This window comes from Sarcophilus harrisii, chromosome 5 (assembly GCF_902635505.1).
Source record: "Sarcophilus harrisii chromosome 5, mSarHar1.11, whole genome shotgun sequence".
NCBI classification, from domain to species: domain Eukaryota; kingdom Metazoa; phylum Chordata; class Mammalia; order Dasyuromorphia; family Dasyuridae; genus Sarcophilus; species Sarcophilus harrisii.
The window spans coordinates 188,404,975-188,427,210 of NC_045430.1; the positions used below are offsets into that span (position 1 = coordinate 188,404,975).

General features: G+C 39.8%; 1 protein-coding gene across 6 annotated transcripts in view; it reads right to left on the reverse strand.

Annotated features, from left to right (window-relative positions):
• HIPK2 (homeodomain interacting protein kinase 2) overlaps nt 1–22,236 on the reverse strand; it is a 268,083-nt gene that overhangs the window by 7,803 nt on the left and 238,044 nt on the right. For 5 of the 6 annotated variants that reach the window (XM_031939171.1, XM_031939170.1, XM_031939167.1 and 2 more), the window contains exons 14-15: nt 15,334–15,494; nt 1,410–13,888 (exon numbers count right to left, since the gene is read on the reverse strand). In XM_031939171.1, the coding sequence (XP_031795031.1) occupies nt 13,424–13,888; nt 15,334–15,494 (626 nt within the window). In that variant the 3' untranslated portion in view covers nt 1,410–13,423. Of the gene's footprint in view, nt 1–1,409; nt 13,889–15,333; nt 15,495–22,236 lie in introns of those variants that run through there. The other variant, XM_031939172.1, reaches the window with a different exon arrangement.

Consider the following 22,236-nt stretch of genomic DNA (forward strand, 5'->3'; position numbering starts at 1 on the left):
CCCTCCACATCCTGCCTCAGTATTCATACTATCAATCTCACAGGGCTATTAGGATTAAATATTTGGCAAACCTCAAAAGTGCATTGGGAAAACAGTACTTATCATTGAGCACCTAACAGTGGAGTTGGGAGAGAGAATTAACCCTTGTGGAAAGGATTGAAGAAATCTTAGCAATAACCTGCAGACTACTTCAGGGTTGAGGAGACAGAAAAAGCAAACAAAATCATGCGGGTATGAGGATTACCTTGACCACCATTATTCTGACCACCGTGGCTTCTTAAAACAATGTCTCTCCTCAGGGCTAGCATGGAGATTTTGGTACTGAGGTCCACTGGACTTCTGGATCTTTTTGCAAACCTGTTTTGTTCTTTGGGCTCAGAGGTCTGTTCCAGTCTTTCCCCTCACTATCTCAACCTTTGGGACTGATGCTATAGTAGGTCCAGCTTAGATTACTCTCCCTAGACCAGGAGCCTATGAAAAAATACCTAACTCCCTCCTGGATCCAAAATAAAAATGACCTTTCTCACAAATCATCAGCTACCGATCTAGGGTCACCTCCCAGAATGCCCTGGACTAAGTTCATTATTTGAGTTTAGAATCTTAAACTTAAGAGATCTCAGAAATCAGTAAGCCTCCCAACGGATAGCAAGCTCTTGGTGATCTAATAAAACCACAGATTAATAAAATGGTTGTTGACTGACCATGGAATCATCAGTAACTACTTCTTCATGCTCCCCAAGGAGGGATTATCTTGATAAAAGGTATTTTAGCTGTGCTATTCCTTCCCTTCTCCCATAAATTCAATTCCCAATAAATCAAAAAAAATAGTTCAACCTGACGCACACTTTATCTCCAAAGTTCACAAAAGACTATCACCTCTTTTATTTCATGGGTTGGCCAGAGCAGAAGACCGTTTTAAGCCTCAAGTGTGGGTCCTCTGACTCCTTGGAACAGAAGTTTGGAGCTGACTATTGGTGGGGAGCAGAAGGTATGGACTCGGCAAGGGAACACTTTTATTAGTGTCCAGTCATGCTGGTCGGCGTGACCTTGCCGAGATAGTCTTTATTGAGACATAGACAAGGGGCTTGTGCTTGTTCTACTCTCCTATCACTAGGATGAATGACATGAGAACAGTGGGCAGCCAGGCAGCTCATTTCTAGAGGAATTTCAAAGTTTCTGAAGTGTTTGTTATTTGGCTCTGTACTACAATTAAGAATAATGGGTTTTCCCCATTCCCCAGGTGGAGTGAGTACAGCTTCCTTAATGCAGAGGGTGGGGTTGTTACCATTTTAAATGATATATAGCTACAGCTAAGGGGCCGTAGGACTCCATGAGATATGATTTCTCAGATGAACTCTTTCGGGATCATGATTTGCCTGGTTACATGAATGACAGGACCAAGCAGGGTGTGCAGTGATTTCAAACAGTTTAATGTAATTCCAAGACAAAGTGTGATTACATTTCTACACATATACAATATGCATATGTGAGTTTACAAATTTCAATTAATAACTCGTTTCACCTCAGAGACCGAAAAAATGATCAAAAAGAAACTGTGAGTAACAAGCTATAACATAGTTCACCACAATGGGACCCCCTTTCTCACCCTACAGTTAGTAATATTACAATTAAAATAACTATATTCTTCTATAATTTTTTTCTGTTAAAATCATCTCATAAATTTACAATGCTATTATTAGTTTCCAAGACTAATATAAATTCACTCCATTTTTCTACAACGAAAATGATTATTAATTTAGAAGCACACGACGTCATGATGAAAAACACAAGCATTTTTTAGTAGCAAGAACTTGATCGGTTAAGAATTAATTTTCTTGTAAAACATTCTAAAGCCAAGTAAAATATCCATTCTTATACCTATAATATGAGACTAAGGAATAGGTTACATATAGGTCTACAACACATTGGTTTGTCTTAAAAAAAAAAAGTAGACATTTATAAGTAAAGAAAAAAGAAGGACAATTCACATAGGAAAAAGAGGTACACAAGAAAATACTGTTGCACGCAATAATTTTTCACAAAGATTAACATGGATTAACACTTTTATTACAGAAACCATACAGTGAAGGAACACAATAGACCAGGGCTTTTATAGGGTTACTGAGCTGAGATGACACTGTAGAGAAAGATCTATGTGAGATAGCAATGGGGAGGGAGCCATTTTTTCTTGAGTTGGTGATAGAACATCAGTTTCTCCTCTTCCCTGTTACCATTCTGGGGAGTGAATCTTTCCAGAGTAGCTTGGATTCATGGGCAGTTGAAAGGTAAGCATTTCTCTAGGCCCTTCCTCTTTTCCTCCTAATAGATTCCATTTTTGGAAACATGATACCATGTAAGAGGCTAATCATCAGATCAAAATAGATGTAATGGGAAGATCAGTTATTACGATTGGCTGCTGCCCACCTACATATCCCCTCAAGTGCTGGGGATCTGGAAACACCATTCCTACCCTTTAGGACCACTTGAAAAAGTGGAGCAAACTGTTAGTCATGTCTGGTCTCCTTGCATGTGTTACTGATGCAGCCTGTAACATATTTCATGGTGGTGATGTTTTTTTTTTTTTTTTTCCTTTAAATAGTCCAAGTCTAATTCTAACTTTAAAAATGCCTCTTTCTCCTTAGTCATAAAGCTATACTTTTCTCCTATCAGAATTTGGTTTGATATATATTTATATATATACACACACACACACACACATATATCAACATCTATATCTATATGCAAACATACAGACATATATGGAGATATAAAGGCTATACAGTGATTCTACCGAACTAGAAATTCTGCTGCCCCAAAGTGTAACTTCCTTTTCTACTTTATTTGGTTAAAAACAAAATAAAACAAAAACATGCGGAGGATAAGGAGATGCCTTGGGGCCTAATATGATTGTGTCCTGGATAATCCATGAAGAATCCTTGAAATGAGCAATATAAAGGTTGGGGTATTGTGGGTAATTACTAAAATTAGAAATTTTGAAAAGAAAGTCATTTGCTTTTGTAGGGCTGGAGTACTTCATGTAACCATTGGAAGTTAAGGAAATCTCTCAAGGATGAATATGGTTAACATTTGAATCAAATTCCTTTTCATTTTGCAAATCCTTCCTATAACCTGAGCCAAGCTATTCAAACAGTAATTTAAAAAGAAATTCTTTGTATAACTAACAGCTAGGTAAGCCCACTCATCTTAGGGACAAGTGAGTGAGTTTATCCAAGATTTTGATTGGATATAAAGAGTGATGGGTTGTAAAGGCTTCTTTGAGCCCTTGATCTGCATCTGGGGCAACTAATTGAGTCAACCTGGCACAGGATGAGGCAGGAGCCGAAATTGGAATGGTCCTATTTCAGTTTAGTTATGGGATGGCAAACTGCCCGGTATTGATAACTTCCCAGGAATTTAGTTAGCAGCTGGGGTCACTGGGGATAGCAATGCCAATAATGGACAGCGAACAAAAAGTTTAGCTGGCAGTGCCCAAAGAGGTATGGCAGAGCCCTTCCTTCAAAGGACTTTGTTTTAAAAGGGGAGGGGAGAAGAGCTATACCACTTTCTGTACTTTTAGTCTCAAGAACATGGCTGAGCCCCAAAGCCATTGACATAAAATTCATTTGGTTACTAAAAGGAAAACAAATCAGAACCAAACCAAATCAGGGGTACAATCAAGAGAGAAAGTGATTTTTTTTTTTTTTTACATCAGAATTCATAGCAAGCAAATAGTAATAAAAATATATAATCAAATGCAGCTTACAAGGGAACAGTAAATGCATTTTTATTCTTTTCAGTTCCCTAGGTCTGGATAAAAACTTTTTAAAAATTTTAAATAGGTATTACCTGCTAAGGGATAAGATTTAAATCACAGCACTATCTTTCCAGAATGACTGTCAAGAAGGAAATAAAAGACAAAGAAAAATCATCAAAATCTTCTAGGAGGGATTAATTAAGAGAGGGAATCCAGAGTTCTAATAATCTGACTCATCGATGAGTTATGAACTATACATTCTATCCCTCCCTTTGAAGAGTCTTTAGTATCATTATAAATATCTTTTATTACTAGTAGGATCACAGATTTACTAAAAGCTCCTACAATCCTCCAAGTTTTCTTCTTGTTATCTGTTCCTATTTGCTCACTCAAGTCTCTACACATCCCCCAGTCTTCACTGGGGGTTTCTTGGCTAAACAGGGTTTTATGCTTCTTAAATACTAAGTTAGACAACCAAAGCAAAACTAAAAGAGCTACTTTGACACTTCTTGCCTGTTTTCAAAGAACAAAATGAAGGGCTGGGTATACAGGACAGAAATATACCTTTGGGAAAGAATTAGCCAGTGAACATGGGAGTGGATATCAGTTTCTATCTGGGGAAAGGATGCTCCCCTTTTACAAAACCTTTGTTCAATATTTGTTTCAAGCCCCTGTGCTCTGCAATATTACAGCAGGGTAACTGGGAAATAAGTGTCCACAGATCTCATTTCTGGCTGACTGCTGATGGCCACACTTGTGATGACAAAGAATTCCATTGAAGACAAAACTCACTGCGCCAGTTTGTTCTCCTCGTCAGAGAAGAGTTTAATACAGAAGCTAAAAATATGGTATAAAACTTGAGAACCGGGCTCTTGGATCTTCTTCCCCTTCACTTTCCCTAAGACTTTCTTTTGGATACCTTCTCTGAATCCCATGGAATCCAAGAATACAGAAGGGGAAACTTATATTTGGCCAAGGAACACAGCATGGTTAATAAACGCTTGCCTCATGTGGACACGGCCTCAAAGTAAAGAGGCAAACAAACCACCGGGGGCTTGAAGATGTCATTTAACAAACAAAAATTTCCTTTTAAAAGTACCAGTTTAAATGTAAACTAGAAAACACCTTAACTATAAAATGTAGCCAGGTATCTGTAACTATCCACAGTCGATGATTTAGTTTATACTAATTTAAAACGTGACTCTTTTAAATATCTTCTAGAAGGCTAAAGTATGTTACAGTAGCTATGAACATATATACGTACATGTGCATTTTAACATCACATTTGAGTACAACACACACAGTAATCTATTCCTTGGTTTAATTTTTTTATTGTAAAGAATCACTATCTTCAGAATTCACTCAAGCAACAATGACCAGGGTGAGCATTTATCATTATTTCCAGCCCATATGGAGTCTGTAGTCTTTTTTTTTTTTTTTTTTAATCCCAAGTTCAAGCTGGCTACATGTTTTCAAAAAGGCTAAAACCAGGATGAATGCCCACATTTGAGGTAATTTATTGCCACTAGGTCACAGTTTGTGTAAGATAAATGTATCTAAAACCTTCTAAAAAAAAATCCTCAGAATTCCAGAATACCTACTGAAACAACCCAGGATCCTGCATTCTGATCAGCTGGGTTTGCTTCCAATGGAGGCAGAGTTCTTGAAGATTCTGGAATTCATGTAAACTACCCAAGGATTGAGGCAAACCACCCTGGAGCCAGGGAAATCATTTTTAAAAGTTAAAACAAATGGAAAAAAAAAGTATTCAAAGGATGTTCCACAGCAGTTTAATAGATATCTGACAGAATTCTGGCCCTCAAACTTTTCTAACTTCATGTAACCTTTCAACTCAAATCAAAATGCCTCTGCATTAATGATTCCCTCTCCTGGGCTCTTGAGACCGGCAACTGGGTCCTCAAACCTGGCCGGGTTTCCTCAGGGCTGCTGCTCTCCAGTCTCTTTTGAGAGGGTTGCCCGTCTGTCTCAGAAAGGAAACCTTAGTTTTGTTTCTGTTTTTGTATTTGCTTTTTTTAAATAAAGAAAAAGGAGCCTCTGGATGACAGACCTACACGTGGTATTTACAAGATTGGTGTGAATCCTTCATATGGTTCCACCCACAGCTGAACAGTTGATCTGTTACAGAGATCAGAGTTGTCATAATATTTATCAGTGCAGTAAAAAATAGCATTCTGAAAAAAATATACCTTTAGTATTGCCTTTCTTGGATTAACTATAAGCAAGCAAAAGATACTTTTTAAAAAGAAAAGAACATATTTTTTTTTTCTTCACACTTAAGTTTGTTATAGCAGCACTGCTAAGACTGAAGGATAAAGCTAGTCCATACACAAGAAATACATTTCAATTGTTATTTTCTAAAAATCACTGAACATGGCCTCAAAATAACCTTAGCTAACCCCCTCCCCCAATTTTTCCACAGATCAAACTGATTCTGCCCACTCCAGTTGCAGTCAAATTCAAGGTCTTTTCCTGTTTTTTTCTCTTTTAAAAAGCCCAGTTTAGAGCTGCCCTTAGGATTCTTATTCTGATTTAATCCTATAGCACACAGCATTATGTGCCTCCTTTTAAAGGAGGTCACAGTATAGGAATGGGGGGATCGAGGGTGAATGATTCTGAATGGTCTAACATCTGGTTCTCCAGAGAAGCTGATGACTCTGGGGGAGTCTGGTGGTGATGACAGCCATGACCTTGAATTTGAAAACAAAGCAACTCCCTCCCCCATGCCCACCTCTATCCTCACCCCCACATTCCAATGTCCTGATTTACAACAGCTCTGCTCCATCACCTCAAGAACCTTGGGTTTTTCTTCACCATATTCTGTGACTGTACATATACAAGGTCACTGCTTGGGGGATATGGAGGACTCTTTTTTTTTTAAATAGAGATTAATAAAGTTAATTCTCCAAAGTGGTGGCTTGAGAGCAGAGGCTGTCAAAGATTCATGGAGGAATTATGCAAGGGGAGGTAGAAAGACCATGACCGCGGAGGCAAAATCTAGCTGTGCCTTCTTCCAAGGACACAGCTTCCCCACTCACTTCCCTGCACATCTCTTCACATCTGAAAGGGGCATCTCTTTCTTAGACACCTAGGAGTAGTAGGAAGCATTTAGGCACTCCCACCCCCACTCTCAATGGTTATCAATTAGTGGAGAACTAAGACTTTAAAGTGCTTCCTTTGAATCTCCACACTCCTGCATGTTCTTCCAATTCCATAGGTCCCTGACTGAGATATTACTGGAACTCTTCTATAGAGACTAAATGTGAGTTCTAAGGCATCCAAGTGGACTAGCAAGGATGAATTATGCCAAACAGTTTCCAGTTTCATTTGATGCTCCTAATATTGGTTTCCAACCACAGGGAATGTTTATTTAAATTCATGTTGGATATAATCTTGGGAAAAGCTTCAGCCCCAGTATTATTACAGTATGCTCACAGTTTGGGATAGCAGCAGTATTTAGTGTTGCTAATCTTCATATTTCTTTATTAGGTGAGTGTGGTTTTGAAATGAATGTGACAAAAATCCCCACAACAAAACATCTTACAAATCAGGGGAGGGAGAGAAAGAGAAAAAAAAAAGGAATTTGGTCTTTAACGATGTTATTATTGCCTGTAAAAGAAAGACAGGAACATTATTCTGTCTGCACATGATGATGGTTCTGCAAAGGTTTCTTTGGCTAAGGAAATGAAGATTTTCATCTTCCTTTCAAGTTTGGTAATGGGATTTCTGCTGTGCCCAGTTTTTAGGCTACGCCTTCTGAAATTTATCACAAAGAAAAGGAAAGAAACAAACAAAAACAAGCACTGAAAGTGTCCCTGTGCTGGAATGTTTCATGACAAAATCACGAGTGCGATGGGGTAATGAAGTCCCAAACTCCAGTTACAGAACAAACTTCTGTTCTTCCACTGAATTCCCATCTGGAGCAGAGGCCACCTACCTATTTCCTTCTTGTCTTTCTGTCTTTTTCTTTCACAACAGCTGTCTGACAGGCTAGTAAGAGAAGCTATGTTTGCACACATCCCCTCCTTTCCCTCCCCTTGCTACCAGGAAGCAAAGAATGGGGACAAGGGATGCTTCCAGTCTATATCCAACATGGACCACCAAGAATACTTCCTTAAATCTCTTCATCTCCTTCCCTCCAGTTTCCAAGTAAAGCCTGCTCCATGCACACTAACACACGCACAGTCACACACCCTGAAATGTCTACCATAATCTTATTCAATAATGTTTTCAATTTTCAACTCCAGAGGTCAATTCAAGATATAGCCATCGTTTTTGCTACTATCACAACCATCCCTTCCTTATGGCCAATGGTCCTGCATTTTTAACGGCTTGGGTCTTTCCCTGAAAAGAGGAAAAAGCCCAGATCTTTTCCCTACCCTTAAAAAATCCTTCTCTCCAGTAGGGCTAGAAAAGCAAATAGAGTCCATACTGATTGCCTGTCACTATTACAAACATCAATTTGATCCGGCCTTTCTTTCCCCTCAGTATTAGAAGTACCACAACGCTCCACTTTGCAACCTTAATTGGCACTGTGCCTCAGATTCCACCACCATCACATCAGTCTGCTTACCCCTCCCTGCCTTTCCTGGAAACAGCTGTCATATCATGAAAGAGGATCTAGTCACAGAGACAGGTGTAATCATCCACATGGGCCAAAAGAAACCAATCAACCAGAAGCAAATTCACCTGCAGAAGACAAATCATGATACTCATTTTTCTCCCCTTCTTGCCTTGTTCTTTACATGTTTCCACCAAACAGGAAGGAAAAATTCTGCTAAAGATTGGTATGTTGTTCTAGGTAAACCAACAATTTTGTGAAATAGATAAGGGACATAGCAGGAAGAAGTTCTGTACTCAAAATTCCTGTTCTTAGGGAGAGAGAAGCCTATTTACCTTTTTCAAACTGCCAAAGAAGTTCAGTGCTAAAAGTACAGGGCTAGAGATTGAGGGGAGGATGCTGAATTGGAAACATGGTTATTGCTATGTTGGGTTAGATTCAGAATTTTTTTATTTGGGATTCTGGATTAAAGGTTTCATAGGAGGTGTTATCAGGCTAATAGATATCTGATATTTAAATCCTTTATCCTTACCCAAGAATATGGAATATGTGGTACCTAAAACATTGTTTTTTTTTTTAAAGGAATATATATGGTGTATTGAGATTAGGTTGTTCCATAAATATTTATGATGATGCTGATGATTGTAGGAAACATTATTATAGTCCTACTCAATGATTTCACATGAGATCTGACCCATCACATCTAAATAACTTTTGGCTCTTCAAAGGCTTTTGGGCTCAGGTATTATCTGTGGTTATTTAAATGGCTAACTCTTCACATGTGTTTGTATGCCTGTATCCTAAGTGGAGCATCCCTGGGACTGTGTACCTAAAGGGGAATAAGTGGTTGAAGAAGGGTTTGTATAAGTGTGTGTAAAGTGAAGGGGGACACGGAGAGAAAGGGGACTTTTCCCCTGGGAAAAGGTATATTTCCCATTTTTTCTTCTCATCCCTCTAGGAGCTTATAGTGGTTACGATTACCTGACCATCACGGCAACTTATTATACACAGTAATTTTCAGAGCTAGGGTACTTTATTCTGAAAGCTAAATAGGGCTTTTAGGTCAATTAGGAGGTTAGGAAAGAACTGAGGAGGGCAGTGAGGTTTGGAAATGGAGGTAAGAGCAGGGAAGGTGGTGAGAATTATATCAAGGTTTCAGGTCCAATCATTCAACCAATGAAATATCAATTCAAAAAATTGGTTCCCAAACCAATGGAAGTTATGTGCAAAGTATGGAATACAGCTAGCTTCTATGTCTTCTGTACTTCATTCCTGTCCTGTCCAATACAGATATTACTGGAAGATTCTAGAATAACAGAGATGAAAAGAAAATCAAAGTCCTACCTGTTGTTCCTAGTCAATGTTCTGTATTTGGTTCTTTTTTGTTTCGCGTGATTAGACGCTCTGATAGCCTTCATCCCATTCAAATACCATAAAATGATACAGTTAAAATATAAAGAAGAAAACATTCATCAAGAAGCTGGAATGGAGGAAATTAAAACTCAAGCTAAATATCAGCATTATAATAGTAGTCACAATTACAATAAAATAATGGTGACCCTCCTTGAGTATATAAATCGCACTAAATTTTCAGTGCTGACCTGAAGGGGAAGTGTGACAAGAGAAGAAGAAACAGAGAGGAAATGGGAAAAAGAACAGGAAATTTTGGATATGAACAGTTTCCTTTTTTTTTTTTTTATCTCTTTAATAGAGAAGGTGCTTTTGTCCCCAGGAAAACCAGAATGTTTTGATTTTAGTGAAGTCGGTATTGGAATGATGTCTTCTGGAGATTCCCAAGAAACTAACATGGCCAACTTGAGTTTTATTTGTTAGTTGCTGGACACTTTTGCATCTGGGAAGAATGCTACTGTTGGATAACTCACATATATGCAACTGCAGACTGATCTTTCAAGGTCATGTGACTATGGGAGAGCTCCCTTCTTCACTGAGGCTGTGTTTCAATCCCTTTGTCCTAAATGAGGGTGAGTGGTACTGTGGTATAAGGTAAGAGTAAATCCGATCCCTGCTGCAAGCACTTTCCCAGTTCTATTTCACATTCCGCCTAACGCTTCAGGTCAGACAACAAATATTGCTCAGGCTTAGATGGTGTACAGGGCCACAAAGGGGTAAAAATGTTCTTTCAGATATGTCCCTGGGGAATGTGGTCTAATCTTATACTCATTTCTGTCAGGGCTGTTTACTCCTCCATCGGGAGAGACTGTTCTTTGTAAAATTTCTAAGATGTGTGGGGAAGGAGTGAGGGAAGTTTCCAGAGTTCCTTTGCAATTAAGAACTAAATTAACAACTTTACTGAGATGAAACTAAGTCATCATTAAGGAAACACTATTTGCAGAAGATTATCTGGGCAAGTCTAGAGTTGCAGAGCTGGGGAGGGATGTAGAGGTGAGAGCAAAGGGGGATTAAGAAAATATGACATAGAGGTCAAAGGATCATATATTTAGAGCTGGAAGGGACCTTGAAAGCCATTGAATCCAATCTCATTTTACAGATGAGGAGGAAACGCAAGCAGGAAGAAGTAAAGTGATTTGCTCAGGCCACAGGTAAAATCTGAGGCAGGATTTGAATTCACACCTCCCTGACTTCCAAGTCCAAGTTCCCACTGTATCCCCAAAGTAAAATCTGGGATTTCTTTCAATTACTTCTTTATACTTTTGAAACTTGAATTCAGAGTCACCTTCAATCAAAGGTCTGGAAAGAATTTTGAAAGGGCCTATCAGTAGCAGGATATTGCTTTTTGTCTCCATTAATCAAATTCTGAGAGGTTCTCTCTGCTTGAGGAGGATGTTTTCTTAACCTGAATTCCCAGCCCCTCAAGACATTTTCAGTACATTTATCAGCGCCTACTAGATATTGCTTGAAGTGACCCTGCAGCAGTGCAAAGGACTTTATGACAACAGTGAGGTTGGGGTGTTCATATGGAACTCCTCTTCCCCCAAAAAACTTCCTGCAAACCAGGACTCAAAGAAAATTAGGGAATTGGAGGAAAGAATTTAGCAGCAAAATGTCTAGGCTGGTGGTTTTCCATGGAGGTGAAGAGGGGAGAAGCCAGACAAGCAGGGTCTGGGAATAGTGCAAGGATAAAGTGATGACAGGAGGAAAGCCGGGTGTGGGAACTGCAGAGGGGCCAAGAGACTGAATCACAGAACAGGAGAACTGGGAGGGGCCTTGGGGACCATCTAGCCAGAAAACTGAGGCCCAAAGGGATGGCCAGCCCAGCCAAAGTCACAGAGTGCGTAGTAGAAAAACCAGGAGGAGAAACTGGACCATCTGACTCTTGGTCCGGACTCTGAATTCCCAGGGCAAGCATAGAGAAAGGAGGAATGAAGGGAGGGGCCAAGAGCACCCAGAATTTGTAGGGTCTTCTCTCATCCCTAGGCTGGCCTGACTTCTGGTGAGATATCCCTACTCTCCCAATGAGTGGCTCCATTTTCCCCATTTGCAGACAGTAAGCTGCTGAAGATCCTCACTTCTAAAGGGCCTACAGCCTCCAAGTCCCTGGGAAGGCGGGAATGCCTCATTCGTCCGGCCAACACATGAGAACCTGGCCCAAAGTCCTGTTCTGAGTCGGCTGCTGCTCCTACCCAATCCTCCAAAGCCACATGGGCAAATCCTGCAGCCCCTGCGAAGCCTCCCTGACACGGAAAGTGGGAAGGACAACTGGCCACAAGAAAATAAGGATTAGGAGTAAAAGAAGAAAAAGCCCGAGCCAGATTACAGCAAAAAAGGAGGGCTGGGATTCTAGTCTGACTAGCCTCAGGCAGTTTCTAAGAGTACCAGTGGAAGTAAACCCTTACAGCACGTCTGTAATTTGGTAAGGCACTAGGAGGGAATGATGTAAAACTAAGACTGTGACAGTTGTAATGGCTGTGCCGAGGAACGCATTGCAGAGAGAAGGCAGCACCAGCTCTCTGGTCTCTCGCTCACACACGCTCACACACGCTCAACACACGCTCTCACACACAAACCTAGACAATCACATTTGTTACATGCCTATGTTATATCACTTTTTTGTGCAATCACATTGAAGATAAATCTATTGGTATCACTGAAGTTGAACACAAAGTAAGAAAAAAAGGGCTACAGTGCTACATCCTATGTGGAGGTGGGGAGGGAGGGGGGTGGCTAAAACTTCTGCTACCTCCTACATGGCTAGGGATTCAAAGTGAAAAGAAAACAACAGAAAAGAAAACTCAGAATTTCAACATACATTATTAATGACATTTTAGGAATAACATTGTTTAGGGATTGATCCAGAATGCCCGGAAGGGAAAATTAGACCCTCTACAGATCATCTACCAGCTGGCCAAACACAAGGGCATGAATTTGACTCCAAGGCAATGAGAAGCCCCGACTGCCCCTCTCTTATATCTTGCCTCACTTTCACCCTCACCCTCTTTTCTCCATCCCCAAAATAACGATTACATATCAATGCCCTTGGATCACAGCCAGATGCACAGGAGGGCTGTGGGCCCTTCAGAGTTCTGGAAAAATCCCTTTTTCTTATTATGTTCAATTGATTAAAAACCTATTGGATTTCGGTTTCAGGTGTCTCTGACAGCAACTTCAAATGTCACTTGCTGTCATATGAAAATAATCTTTCAAAAGTCTATAGATAAAGTTCTTTAAAAACTGGGGCCCCCAAATTCTGGGATCTTCCTGGTGCTCTCTTCTCCTCTCCAGTTTGGTGCAGAATGGATACATGATTCTGTGGGGTTTTTTTGTTGTTGTTGTTATTGTTTTCTTTTTTTTTTTCTTTTTCTTTTTAAAAATAAAAAGCATAGAATAACTTCCCCTCCTCAGTCCCTTCTTTTTTTCAAAATGTCTTTCCTCTGTCCTCTCCTTCTACTTCCTTGTTCAAGTTTCACTGACAGCCCCTAACTCTCACTTCCTTACCTTTCTCCTCTGTCTCCCCGGCCCCATTTGCATTGTTTGTGAGCTGCATCCTCCTGTATAAAAAGCAGCCTCGCTCCCATTTCAATCCAAGGTGCTCCCTTTCTCTCTCCTTCTCCTTTCTTCCCCTCCCTTCTTTCAAACCTTTCTCTCTTCACCCTCCTCCCATACTCCAGTATTTATATGTAAGGGTACTGGTTGACCTTGGCAGGGCTCAATGGGTATCCAGTGTAGACGGTGGAGGCCGGAGAGGCGCTGATGTAGGTCTGGTGGGCAAATTGAGCTTGATATTGACTTGGGTGGATGGTGGGTGAGGGCAGGACTCTAGGCCCCATGCTAACAGGGACTTGGTGAACAATGCTTGCTGGGTAGGCAGCGTGCTGCACGGTGTGGCGAGCAGAGCCCTGGGAGGCCACAAGGTGGGCTACGGTGCCGGTGGAGCCCAAAGCCGCAGGGGTGGTGTAGGTGTAGAGGTGAGGCTGGGTTGGGAGGTGGGCGGCAGCAGCAGCCAGGTGAGGGTGGACTGTGCCGTGACTGGGGCTGTTGTGCGGAAAGGAGTACGGAGCCTGAGCAATTGTAGGAGTGATGTAGGCTTGTTGGCGCCGGTGAGGTCCGGCTCGATCCGTGGTGATGTGCTGCTGGGCCTAAAAAAGACAAGCACCAAGATGCTGGGTTAGACTCTATCCGGCAGGAGATGAGGCGCGGGGAGAACAGGGGAACCCTCTGGGGTTCATTAGCTAGAGTCTCTAGGACTGTCACCTGAGCTACATCTTTTTCCCTTGCTGCAGCCTCCTTCACACCATCTCCCACACGTGAACCTGGAGGGTCATCCACAGCTCGGCACTGCATGTAGATCCAGTCTGCTGATTCACCTTTGGAGCATTTTTCAACCATATCCCTTCTCTCTTCTGTTCCTGTCACAAGGGCCTCATCTCTGCCCTCAGACTAGTTGGCTGATGTGTCTGTCACAACTCCAGCCCACCCTCCATTCAGTCATCAAGGTGCTTTCTCTAAAGCACACATCTGACTCTCCCCTCCTCCCCATCCCGGGATTCCCCATCACCTCCAGGATCAAACAGAAAATCTTGTTCGGCATTCAAAGCCTTTCACTCCTGTCTCACTAAACTTTTTGGTCTTCATATTGTTCCAGCCAGTGACCCAAGGCTCCTCACTATTCTTTAAATAACACTCTTCCATCTCCTGACTTTGGCTGTTTTTCCAGTTGTCCCACACACAGGGAATAAGCTCTTCCTCCTCATCTTCACCTCCTGGCCTCCCTGCTTTCAGTCAGGTCTCAGGTGAAATGCCATCTTCTATAGAAAGCCTTCCAGTCTCTCTAAATTCTAGTACCTTCTCTCTTTTGATCTTTTCCTGTTTTTCCTATAGGAAGCTTATTTGTACACAGTTGTTACAAATTGCCCTCAGGCAGGTAGGATTAGAATTAATTCATCTCTGTAGTAGTTCTGTGATATGAGTGAGTAAGGGCTGAGCATGTTATCTTTTTAATGTTTAAGATGAGGTAACTGAAGGCTGAAGCTCTAAGATAATTTTTCTGGACAATCAGGTGGTGCAGTGGGGAGAGGGCACCAGATTTGGAGTCAGGAAAACCTAAATTCAAATCTGGCCTCATATACCTAGTAGCTGTATGACCCTGTAAGCCTCATTTTCTTCACCTGTAAAATGAAGTGGAGAAAGAAATGGCAAACCAGACCCGTATCCCTGTCCAGAAACTCTAAAAGGGATCACAAAACAACTCAACAATTGCTAACATTTACATAGCACTTTCTACGTTCCAGGTCCTAAGCTAAAGTACTTTACAAGTTTTATCTCATTTTATCCTCACCAATAACCCTGTGAGGTAGTCAGTATTATTAACCTCACTTTACAGATTAGGAAATGAAAGCAAATAGAGGTTAACAACCTTGCCCAGGGTCACATAGCTAGTTAAGTATTTGAGGCTGGATTCGAAGTCAGGTCTTCATGACTGCAGGTTAGTAGTGTTCAATCCATTGCACCACCTAGAAGCCAGTTGTAAGGCAAGACAGCAAACTCAACACTCGGTTGGGCTCTCTTTAAGATGCTGGCTTACCTGGCTGAGATTAAGAGGCTGCTGTTGCTGGAAATGTGGTCCTGGCCGCGGCTGCCTATAGGCGATGGCTCCAGACGAGTTCCCTGAAGAGTGACCACTAGTGGAGGTCACGATGCTGGAGGACTTAGACTTGTAGGAGGATGAGTGGTGACTGGTATTGACTGTCAGGAAGAGGAAACATGGTTACATGTTAAATCAAATCACTAAGGCTCAAAATCCCCTCCAAAAAAGCTCCAATGAAGCCAAATGATAAAAAAAAGACATCTTCAAGTTGATAGAATTACTAGCATTGTCTTATTTGAATTCCAACCTTTTATTCCTCGTTGGGATAGAATTAGGTCCTGAATATAAGTGAGGTAACTTCAATGGAGGTCAAAGGACAAATTATTTCCTATTTACCCTATAAAAAGATTGTTTGCACATATTTGTTGCACAGAAATGAAAAGGGAAAAGCACAATTTAGAAGAAGAGTTCACAGCTATCACAACAGTTGACATTCAGGGTCTAGGGATAGGCCACATGTCTATTATGTAGGCTAGAACCAACCAAAGTTTGAAAAAGCATCAAGTTAACCGGAGGTGGGGGCTTGTGTGTGTGATTTTTTTTTTTTTTTTTTTTTTTTTTGGACCACAACAACTCCTATAGATGATCTCCTAAGTGGTAGCCATGATCTATCTTGGTAGAAGAAGTACTCATACCAAGGAAAAGACAGATTCTTGAAGTTAGGAAGGTTTGTAAAGTACTTTAGATACATACTCGTGTTTTCTTCCTCCAAACAAGGCAGACAGGCACAATAGTATTACAAAGAAGGTTACTGGGCTCAGGGACAAGTCCATGGTCGCAGACAGAGCTAGTGAGTGTTGGAAGCAGGATTTAAACCACATCCAGCACTCTCTCTTTACTATACCACATACTTCACACATTATCAAATGTTAAAGGGCCAGACAGTTTTAATATAGTTCTGCCATTTACCATCTATACTCTTCATCAAGTTCACCTCATTTTTTGGCTACTAAGTTTTTATTGCTTTAAAATTGAGGTTTTTTTTTTTAAATCTCCCATTTTAAGTCTTCTCAAATGGATACTTATGAATCCAATGGAATAGCACAAATTAAAATGCATTGAAAACTGTAAAATTCTATACTGTCAAAGAGTGGTGTAGAGATATTCAGATGGAGTGTTGGAGGTATGAAATGGTGGCAAGATACTAGAAATATTCCAGTGCTAGTAATTTGTGAGCATGAAGCAATCAGAAGAAAAACAGTAACCAAATTGTGTTTCAAAAGGAGGGCCCCACCTCAAATTATACACCACTTTTCCACCCAAAGTGAGTGCCAACTTCTACAGGACTTGGCTACATGTTCATTGACAACAAGGCTGAGGTGGCTAAATGGGGCCATATTTAAGTGTCTAGCATGGGAGGAGGCATCTGATGGGTATACCAGTCAAAACAAGGTGGGTAGGCAAGGCTGGAAAGAGCAGATGGGAATTGAAGATCTGAGAGGCAATAGCTCAAGTCAAATGAGATAATTAAAGAGGTCAACAGGCAGAAATGTTTATATAGGCAGGTGTGGTCAAGAATCCAGGAGGTCTGAGAATAATCAGAAATGGCATCAGTAGGCAGAAGACATGTAGGGAAGCTTTCTTCTTAGAGCAGAGACTTTTCTCTCTGCTTCAAATGTGTAGATCATAGAGTTCATATATGCATTTGAAATCAGAAGTAGAATTTGAAAGATTAAAAATGAACTAATTCCTAGGGGATGAAGAAGGTGCCAGAAAGCTTGGAGGTTCTTGTATCATAGTTCTTCATTATGGACCCAGCACTGGGACTTTCAAAATAAAAGGCACTTGATATTTAATCTCTTGAAATAAATACCTGATTGACTGATAGGCAAAAATCACAAAGAAACTCTACCAAATATGGTAGGCCATGGCAGACTTGTTGCTTGTTGTATAGTTGTTTTTCAGTCATATCTAACTTTTCATGACCCCACTGGGATTTTCTTGCCAAAGTTACTGGAGGGGTTTGCCATTTCCTTCTTTAGCTCATTTTTAAAGATGAGCAAACTGGGACAAATAGGGTTAAGTGACTTGCTCGGAGTCTAAAAGTGTCTGAGATCGGAAATGAACTCAAGAAGATGAATCTTCTTGACTTTAGGCTCTGTGCCATTAGCTGCCCCCAAAGATATGTTCTATTCATCTAATAATAAAAAAAAAAATCCCAACCAACCAGAATTTTTCTCTTTTCTTAGTCTTCTTTGGCCATCAGTAGAAGGAATGAACAAGAAACTAGGAAAATACTGGATGTGGACAGTTCCAGTCGCCCTCTAATGTTCTAGTTTGTGGTATGTGTTCAGAAGGAAAGATAGTTGAGTTTGAAAAGGACTATGAAGAAATAAACTAAAATATTTTTTATAATTATTGCATTCTTTGTTATATTAAACTTATAAATACTTGTAGATCACATGGGCATGATATAGTGACTAAAGAATTGCTTCTGGTGCTAAGACAAACTAGATTTAAGTTCTGCCTCATCCACTTTTTTGGGTAATTTATCTAACCTCTTTGTGGTTTGGGCTTCTCTGTAATACTGTGAAATGTCAGAAAGGGTGGTGACCTGCAGTTCTAGAAGTTCCTCAAACTTCTTATTCAATGAAATCACAAGGTGATTAAAAAGCCAAAAGTTCAAGGGAGGAACTTGTCCTTCTCAAGGAGAATTGAGCCTAAAAATGGAGTGGACCGACAGGGCTCTTAGGCAATGAGAGGTGAAGGGGGGTGGGGGGGGGGGGCAGGCTCTGAGACCAGCTGTACCTGCTCAGGGAGCACAAGGGAAATAGAGCCTGAATGATATAGGTGGTTGTCACAGGTTTTCTGTGAGGAAAAAATAATTTAAGTCAGAGTGAATTGTGAGAGCAAAGTTTAAAAGACCTACTATTTCAGTCTGAGAATAAAGCTGAGGGAGGGTAGAAAAAAGTGAAAAATACAAATCTTAAAGAGAGCTGAATAAAGGATTATCTCATTTCACTTGCATTTGTTTATTTTGGACCTGTTCTTTTTTGTGATTTGTAATTTTGTTCACCTATTACATTTTCAGATTATATTATAAAGATATCTTACTTTTTAAACCTTCATTAGGAAAATACTTATTCCTAGCATTTCTGTACTTTGCAAGCTCTGTTAAACTTTCTTATCACCATCTAGTGGATGTGAAAAATACTGGAAGAGTGAAGACTAAACAGAAGAATGAAAACCCTAAATCCAACTACAACCATGGATTGTAGCTGGTGTGCAGAGCCAGGTGTGGAAGAGTTAAAAGGAAACTAGCTCCCTGAGAGTTGTACTCAGCAGGGTTTCAGTATGAAGTCTTTTTTTTTTACACAAAGTGGGTGCTCAAAAGCTATCTGCTGAATTACAGTGGACTGAACAAAATTACAGGGAGTAAATATCTGCGTCAACAAGCAAACCAAACTAAACATCAAGAAAGTGAAGAAGCACCTTCAAAGCAAAGATTTTCTAAAAGTTTGGCTTGATGAGATATGTGAATTCTCAACAGCAGTTTGTCTCAATTAACAATTGGGATCCAAGAACAAATTTCAGGGGGTCCAGGAGCTTAGATGGGAAAAAAGCCATTTTTTATTATTTTAAAGATTTTAGTTTTTAGTTTAGATTTTAAGGTTTTATTATTATTTTTGACAACCATTATTTTTTAGTAATCTCTGGGTTCTAACAGTATGTACTTTATTCAATGCATTTATAAACATCATGGTTGCCATGGGCTTTCACCTGACAAAGAGGCTGAGACACACAGAGGGAATAAGAGCACCTGCTCTTGGAACCTTGCCAAGCTGAGGACATGGGGATGGCAAGAAGGCTGAAGAATTAGGGGACCTCTTCATCTTTACTCTCATTTTTATGGGTTTCCTCCATTAAGTTTCTCTCCACAAGTAATGCCTAGAAGAGGTAAAAGTTGAGGCATTACCAAGTGAAAACATAAAGACTACAGATGAAAAATTAAAAGCCATCTAAAGTCACCTGAAAAGGTTATATACAGCTAGCTTCCATTGTGGAAGCTTTCCTGACCACTTTTGAAATAATTCAAAAGTGGAGGTGTCAAGGAGGTAAATGAGATGAAAATTTCTATTTTTACAAAAGTTTACAAATGATTGGTTTTTATGTCATTTCTGAAGTAGTTTTTTTTTCTGAATCTTGTAAAAAGAAATGTTAAGTAAATCAATACATGGATCAAATCTGACAGCACTTGCAACAGTCTATAAGTACTGTTTCATTGATCTCTTTAAGGAGGTTTGTCAAGTTTGTATTTTAAGTAGAAACAAACTGACAGATATGTAGAAAGAACTATTAGCTCAAAAGAGATAATTTTTAAGCTCAATTGAAGGAAACAAAATGTATGTAGGTCAGGTCCAGATGGTTTGGTAGAGAACTGATTGATAGGTTTGATAATTCAGTGGACAGAAGGTGCTAAGATGAATAATAAAAGATTGAGTACTTGATTTTAGTTAGATGGGACCAAATCTGTTACCAACTTTCCAATAATATTAAACTAAAGGGCAAGATTAGGAAGTCTTCTATGGCCTTACCAGTCAAGAATGCTGATTGGCTGCTGATGAACAGAGAATAGTGTGACATCAAAGACCCACACACAGTTCACAAAGAGTAGGGAGAAGATAAGGGAGGTTGTAATCATACTAAGACCCCAGCATTCCAGACTCAGAGCTGGAAGGGTATACAAATCTAAGTGTCTCATTTTACAAAGAGAAAATGGAGTTCCAGAGAGACCAAGAAAGTGGTTTGTGCAAGGTCACACAGTTAAATAACATAGTCAAGCTCTGAATAAAGTTCCTTTAATTCCCCGCCTGATGCTACTTTTTCCAGTACCCCCCACTACATGCTTACCTTTCTCTGGTTCAAACAGATAAGAGTTATCACATATGAATGTCAATTATATAAGTCCCAGACTGAGACCCCAATCTGGAAGGTTTATTTTTGGAGCCAAATTAAAAATAATTTCTAATGTAAGTAGCCTTTTTAAAGTTAAGAAAATGATTACTTCTGTGAGGGGGCAAAGATAATTAAGGGATTGTACTCTGAAACACAAAGCTTCATAGATGCCTGGTCCTAGTCGATATGGAATCAATGTATCCTTCCACCTTACAGACTAGATATAGTAGCCAAGAAAGAACTCTGTTTTGGTCTTACAATTATATATTAAGCAAGAAGTTAACTAAAGAATCCACAAATAAAACATTTTGATGGGAAAGCTTTATATGAAGAGATTTATACTGAATCTAGGGCCAGAAAAGCAACACATTGTGATGCATAGGGCCTTGGAGTCACAAGCTGAGATGAGCTTCAAATCCCATTTCTTCCTCTCCTAAGTGCCTCTCTGGCTTGGGCAAGTCCCTATTACTTTGATTTACTAAATTACAGAATGCTTAGTAGAGGGAATTGGGCCCCAGAAGAATAATATAGTGCCCGAAAACCAAAGAAGATGAACACAATTTGAGAACCTAGAGAATTTCTTTCCAGGAGTCTTTTGTAAGTGTCTTCTCAATAAGAAGTCTTCAAAGATCCAGACTTGGCCAGAAAGAAGTAGCTTTATCGAATACAAGTAACTGATTGCCCAACAGAAACATAGGTCAAGGTCAGTGGAAATTATTAAAGAAGATGAACACAATGAGAACCTAGAGGATTTCTTTCCAGAAGTCTTTTATAAGAGCTTTCTCAAGAAGAAGTCTTCAAAGATCCAGGATCGGCCAGAAAAAAAAGTAGCTTTATTGAACACAAGTAATTGATTGCCCAACAGAAACATAGATCAAGGTCACTGGAAATTATTAACTATCTTGTGAAGCTCATCTACAAATTATTAAGAAGAGATTATGCTTTTTTCTTTCTAATTTTTTGTTGGTCTTGAATAATAAAGCTAATAACATATGACAAAACCAGGAGTACCAGACTCCCGTTCATAATTAGAGAAGTTTTCCACAGAATCAAAACAACACATTTCTTTCCTAAAGTCCTGCAACAAAAATTCCAATATCCTTTCAGTATAAGTCATTCCAAAAGGCATCCAAAGGCAGTGGCATGAACCTTTGTGCAAAGATCTTTTCACCTGGGACTTCCCACTTATAGACTAAGATGAAATTGGCCTATTGGAAATTAATGTAGTCTGAGAAAACGTCGTGCATGTACACACGTGTACACACACACATCCCCATCCTCACCCTCACCCATGACTTGTGAATTATGTGTAGTTAATGATGGAAAGCCAACCAGAAAGAACAGATTAATCTTATTTATCTCCTTGTTAGAAGGCAATACATTCTGATAACACATTCCTGCAGCACTTGTGCCTCAATCTCTAACTTTTATTGCAGTTTTATAAAGCCATTATGAGATGATAGTTTCAGGATTCAAACTTGGACCTGTCTCACTCACTCTTTGGAAAACGCCTGTGATAATGAATTTGAACTTTAGTCTAGTGCTTATTTTCCCATCCTATGACTTGTTTCAAATGTCTTAAAATATTCTGAAGACTACCATGTCACAACTGACCAGAAGAAACTGAGCAATGTGTGTCTTCTCTTCCTACCAAATTGTGAGTGACCTATACAAGGTAAACTATGACTCAAACCTTACAATCTTAGCCTATGTTTTTGTGGAACTACAAGTTATTTATGATGTGCCATAGGATTTTTTGAATCTTAAGTATATCTTACCAACCCATTTTTCCTGGTTTTTCCCTCTCCTGTTCAGTAAAAGAGTAACCCCCCTCCCAGAGAGTAGCACCTTCCTAATCTAATTCTGTAGCCTTAAGACTTTGTTTGAACTATTTAGAGATTCCTAGCTCAATTCGCTGAAAATTGTAGGAATCCTCTTGAACAT